This window comes from Salvelinus fontinalis, chromosome 6 (assembly GCF_029448725.1).
Source record: "Salvelinus fontinalis isolate EN_2023a chromosome 6, ASM2944872v1, whole genome shotgun sequence".
NCBI lineage: Eukaryota > Metazoa > Chordata > Actinopteri > Salmoniformes > Salmonidae > Salvelinus > Salvelinus fontinalis.
Window position 1 is genome coordinate 28,287,312 of NC_074670.1, and position 6,349 is coordinate 28,293,660.

Genomic DNA, 6,349 nt, shown 5'->3' on the forward strand with positions numbered 1-6,349 from the left:
CCTACTGAAGTGGGTTGGGGGATGGGGAAGAGAAGGGAGATTGGTGGAGAGACACAGAGACATATTTTAAAAGATTGGAGATTACTATCCCTAACAATAAAATTCTTCATACATTGAGGTAAGGTTACCATGCTTGTCCTGCCCCACAGCTGTAGACACAGCCTCGTACAGGTCCTCAGACACTAGCTGGAGATCCCTTACAGGATGTCTGTCACCCCACTGAGCCCCTCCTACAGTTTAGGGGTCACACCCACTTGAATGTTCTTCATATGACGAACCTCCACCAGCCGAGTCTCCAACAGAGCAAATGAGGAAAATATGATATATTATGATTTATGTTAGTAACAATACAATATGGGAATTTTATCCCAAAGCTACCTACAGCTAACATATATATTTATGTATGTGATCTATGTAAATAAAGGAGTATAACACAGCTGTAAAACTGTGAAGGACTATATGGTGGAGGCCTACCCATTTCCCAGGAGCATTGTAAAAAGTGGATTTGGGTACAGTGTTTATTTCCCCCTAATATCTTTGAAGATTACACCTAAAATAATTAGGCCTACTTCTTTCTACTGCTGATCTGAGACCATTAGGGTTAAACATTACAGATATAAATGCAATATATGGAGTAGAAAAGATTGCCTGCCCACCAAAGAATCAACATACGTTCTACATGGTCTATTTCTATCTGAATGTAACACCTCAATCAAGCTTGTTAATTGATCGTTAAGTCCTGTTTGTCAGGTAAAAGGTCATTAGTGGCCTATATAAGCCTCATACAGGCCACGGGAAGACATTACCTGTTGATAACACAGACTATTCTCATGATCATGGGAGGTGTGAGAGAATTACTGCTCTTTGTGATGACTGTGGGGGTTGTCAAAGGTTGGTTCACTAATGTTTTATTTGGATTGAAGGGATTTGTTTGGGAAATATGCAGAACTTTACAAGTGTGAGATTAAAATTTGAATGTTTCTTTCGCGTTGGTCAACTTTTATTCTTCACTGCTATTAATATATGTAGTTATTTTGTGTCAACTCCACTTCTGTTAACACTTTCTCCTCAGTTTCTTGTTACCCTGTTGGAAAGTCCCAGAAGCAAGAGCAAGTCTCTCTGCAGAGCAGACTTGGAGGTAAGTGTTTCTTTCCACAACCCCTCTAGCTTTGTACTGTGTCTATGGTGCTGCTGTGTTTGACACTCATTCAACACCATAGAGTAACTCAGTTGTCTAAATAATGTTGTCAAACTCTTTGATTTGGTCATTTTGCTTGTGTACCTTAACCTACATTTTTTCAGAGCTGTCATCAAACGACATCTCCATTGTGCATGCCCTGGCCTTGCTCCGATCCATAGGGTCTGACGCTAAACAAGACAGAGAAGGTACGGCCTGAAACATATACTTTTAAATCTGTGTTGGGTTCATGTTGCTTAACATTCGAATGGCAATTTGGCCTTTACCGTGTAGAACAGCTGTGTTGCTGTAGAATACCCAACTGTTCCTTTATGTTTTCTCTCCAGAGTATTTAGAGACTAATGAAGTAGAATCCCAAGCTTCTCCAAACCATGGTAGCTCTACGGCAAATGATGCCCTGTCCTCTGACGACGCTACCTCTGAAGCTGCCACTGGCCCGTCTGACGACGCCACCTCTGAAGCTGCCACTGGCCCGTCTGACGACGCCACCTCTGAAGCTGCCACTGGCCCGTCTGACGACGCCACCTCTGAAGCTGCCACTGGCCCGTCTGACGACGCTGCCACTGGCCCGTCTGACGACGCTGCCACTGGCCCGTCTGACGACGCTGCCACTGGCCCGTCTGACGACGCTACCTCTGAAGCTGCCACTGGCCCGTCTGACGACGCCACCTCTGAAGCTGCCACTGGCCCGTCTGACGACGCCACCTCTGAAGCTGCCACTGGCCCGTCTGACGACGCCACCTCTGAAGCTGCCACTGGCCCGTCTGACGACGCCACCTCTGAAGCTGCCACTGGCCCGTCTGACGACGCCACCTCTGAAGCTGCCACTGGCCCGTCTGACGACGCCACCTCTGAAGCTGGCCCGTCTGACGACGCCACCTCTGAAGCTGGCCCGTCTGACGACGCCACCTCTGAAGCTGGCCCGTCTGACGACGCCACCTCTGAAGCTGGCCCGTCTGACGACGCCACCTCTGAAGCTGGCCCGTCTGACGACGCCACCTCTGAAGCTGGCCCGTCTGACGACGCCACCTCTGAAGCTGGCCCGTCTGACGACGCCACCTCTGAAGCTGGCCCGTCTGACGACGCCACCTCTGAAGCTGGCCCGTCTGACGACGCCACCTCTGAAGCTGGCCCGTCTGACGACGCCACCTCTGAAGCTGGCCCGTCTGACGACGCCACCTCTGAAGCTGGCCCGTCTGACGACGCCACCTCTGAAGCTGGCCCGTCTGACGACGCCACCTCTGAAGCTGGCCCGTCTGACGACGCCACCTCTGAAGCTGGCCCGTCTGACGACGCCACCTCTGAAGCTGGCCCGTCTGACGACGCCACCTCTGAAGCTGCCGCTGGCCCGTCTGACGATGCCATTGAGGAACTGTTCACTTCTGCATCTGAGCCCCCGTTGACCACAAACATGGATATCTGATGTGGGACATGGTGCTCGGGGTCCATGCAAGAGTTCATGGGTATTCTAGTCCAGGTTGTGTGTGTAACTGCATTTTTTGTTTTGGCTCAATTAAACGTTAACTGTAATACTTGTGTCCTCAGTATTGTTTTGACGGTTCCTACTTGGAGTTGAGGTCTATGACTTGAGTAACTGTGGTGATGGCAACATTTATTTTGCATTATAACCATGCTTTGGCATCAGCAATATGTTTACTTTGACCCCTGTGCTTAAATCACCATTTGCCTTAAGCTACATTTGGTCAAATTATGCTAGTAGCATCACATGATGTGGAATGGGTTCTAGTTCATTTAAACTTGATGGTTGTGGAACTGAGTGTTTGGGGTTTGTACATGAGGCTGTTGCTAGAATCGGGGTTAATGGTGTCAGTGCTAACTAATATCACGGTTGTCAACTTGCATTTAAATGACTCTGCTGGGTGTCTTCTCTCGTAACTGACTTGGTTTCCTATTAGTGAATGCTTACATGTAAAACCAGCTCTCGTATCATTAGCCCATCGTTTTGGCGGTGTGTCTTCATATCCCAGTGCCAATCCAAACTTTCAGGTTTAAATAAGTCAATGCTAACCTGTCTTAGCTGGCAGGCTGCTATCAGGTCCAGGCTCTCCCAGAGTTGCTTGTAGCGCCGCTAACCTAGGGTTTGAGGGCAGGAACAGTTTGACCAGGATTTCCCACCCACTCCGATTTACATGGGATAAACCATTGGAAGAAACCGGTAAATTTCTATGAGAAGCGTGAGGAAGTCTGTTCATACAGGCCTTCTCTAGCCGCATGATGAACGCTCAGGGTGTGCGTCGTAGCAAACCGTACTTAGTCGCCATGAATTCAAAAAGCACGTACACGCAGCTGGGCTTTACAATCTAGACCCTCTATTTCTGAACCTATCCGCCGCCATTTTCGCAACCCCATTACCAGCCTGTTCAACCTCTCATATTGTCTGAGATCCCCAAGGATTGGAAAGCTGCCGCGGTCATCCCCCTCTTCAAAGGGGGTGACACCCTGGACCCAACTGTTACAGACCTACAAGCTAGTGTCTGAGGACCTGGAGGAGGCTGTGTCTACAGCTGTGGTTCAGGACAAGCATGGTAACCTAACCTCACTGTATGAAGGATTTTATTGTTATGGATTGTCATCTCCAATCTGTTCAAATATCACTGTTGATAACACACATTAACAAGATTATTCACACTTGTCTTCCTATTTCCACATCTGTCATGGTTCCCCACCCCAAGAGGGCATAAAACCAACCTCTCTTTATTGCTACTGCTAATACACCCAAATCCAACAGCTTTTGAGTATCTTATTGCTTTTCTTCTAACCCTGAATGGCAACTTTTTATCTTAGTACACAAGCATGTCACTTTATCCATCCACACCCACTCTACTGACGCATGGCCACTGCGGCTAGACTTGCACCCTCTCGTTACAGGTATAGCAGGTAACCAACCCCACCTGGGTCTTACCCCCTAGGTACCCGCCTGTTCGGGTTTACCTTCCGGGACTTACCATATACCACAAATCTACGACCGGTCGATATACAATGGGATTACTGAATAAGCTCAGGCTTTCTGGGTCCGTACCCTATAATTGGTTCAGCCTACGACTCTCATCTCCCCAAGATATCAGAATTAGTGATAACAGGTGTAGGAACTGTGCCTACCTTGTTTCTGTTTCACTGATTCAGAATCTCTAGTTCGACTGCAAAACGTGGTGAACCCTGCTCGCAGTGCCAACTGTTAGGTTCTAATTCTCAAAGTAAAAACCCGACGGACACTATGAAAGCTTAAACCAAGTTTATTCTTCCCAGAGGGTCAAGACAGCTGCATTAGACAAAAAACATATTCACACAAGCACTGATATTTAATCCTTTCTCCTATGTTGAGTCTACTCCTACACCTCTGAACAGCCAATGCATCTCTGTTGCTAGACAGAACCTTTGTGATATCTGTTCTTCTTCACTTCATCTGACCTGACCTCTACCCTAAAGTGCTCACTCCTCCCCAACTCAAGGCTGTCATGGTGATTGGTACCAGACCGTGTCTGGTAGATTTTTCAACCAGAAATGTGCATAGTGTAGCTCTAACTCCAAAAAGTTTTGGGACACTGTAAAGTCAATGGAGAACAAGAGCACCTCCTCCCAGCTGCCCACTACATTGAGGCTAGGTAACACGGTCACCACCGATAAATCCATGATAATCAAACATTTCAATAAGCATTTCTCTACGGCTGGCCATGCTTTCCTCCTGGCTACCCCAACCCCGGCCAACAGCTCCGCACCCCCCGCAGCTACTTGCCCGAGCCTCCCCAGCTTCACCTTCACCCAAATCCAGGTAGCAGATGTTCTGAAAGAGCTGCAAAAACTGGACCCGTACAAATCAACTGGGCTAGACAATCTGGACCCTCTCTTTCTAAAATTATCCGCCGCCATTGTTGCAACCCCTATTACCAGCCTGTTCAAACTTTCTTTCATATCGTCTGAGATCCCCAAGGATTGGAAAGCTGCTGCGGTCATCCCCATCTTCAAAGGGGGAGACACCCTGGACCCAAACTGTTATAGACCTATATCTCTCCTACCCTGTCTTTCTAAAGTCTTCGAAAGCCAAGTTAATAAACAGATCACTGACCATTTCGAATCCCACCGTACCTTCTCCGCTGTGCAATCCGGTTTCCGAGCCGGTCACGGGTGCACCTCAGCCACGCTCAAGGTACTAAATGATATCATAACCGCCATCGATAAAAGACAGTACTGTGCAGCCGTCTTCATCGACCTGGCCAAGGCTTTCGACTCTGTCAATCACCATATTCTTATCGGCAGACTCGGTAGCCTCGGTTTTTCTGATGACTGCCTTGCCTGGTTCACCAACTACTTTGCAGACAGAGCTCAGTGTGTCAAATCGGAGGGCATGTTGTCTGGTCCTCTGGCAGTCTCTATGGGGGTACCACAGGGTTCAATTCTCGGGCCGACTCTTTTCTCTGTATATATCAATGATGTTGCTCTTGCTGCGGGAGATTCCCTGTTCCACCTCTACGCAGATGACACAATTCTGTATACTTCTGGCCCTTCCTTGGACACTGTGCTATCTAACCTCCAAACGAGCTTCAATGCCATACAACACTCCTTCCGTGGCCTCCAACTGCTCTTAAACGCTAGTAAAACCAAATGCATGCTTTTCAACAGTTCGCTGCCTGCACCTGCCCGCCCGACTAGCATCACCACCCTGGACGGTTCCGACCTAGAATATGTGGACATCTATAAATACCTAGGTGTCTGGCTAGACTGTAAACTCTCCTTCCAGACTCATATTAAACATCTCCAATCCAAAATCAAATCAAGAATCGGCTTTCTATTTCGCAACAAAGCCTCCTTCACTCACGCCGCCAAACTTACCCTAGTAAAACTGACTATCCTACCGATCCTCGACTTCGGCGATGTCATCTACAAAATAGCTTCCAATACTCTACTCAGCAAACTAGATGCAGTTTATTATAGTGCCATCCGTTTTGTTACTAAAACACCTTATACCACCCACCACTGCGACCTGTATGCTCTAGTCGGCTGGCCCTCGCTACATATTCGTCGCCAGACCCGCAGGCTCCAGGTCATCTATAAGTCCATGCCAGGTAAAGCTCCGCCTTATCTCAGTTCACTGGTCACGATAACAACACCCACCCGTAGCACGTGTTCCAGCAT

The 6,349-nt window shown here is 48.1% G+C and overlaps 1 protein-coding gene across 1 annotated transcript; it reads left to right on the forward strand.

Moving 5' to 3' along the window:
• Positions 1-204: 204 nt before the first annotated feature.
• Positions 205-2,728, forward strand: LOC129857555 (polysialoglycoprotein-like). The gene is made up of 4 exons (XM_055925911.1): positions 205-891; positions 1,073-1,138; positions 1,303-1,386; positions 1,525-2,728. Exons 1-4 carry the CDS (start codon positions 831-833, stop codon positions 2,619-2,621), a joined length of 1,308 nt encoding a protein of 435 aa, XP_055781886.1. The 5' UTR covers positions 205-830; the 3' UTR covers positions 2,622-2,728.
• Positions 2,729-6,349: the final 3,621 nt, after the last annotated feature.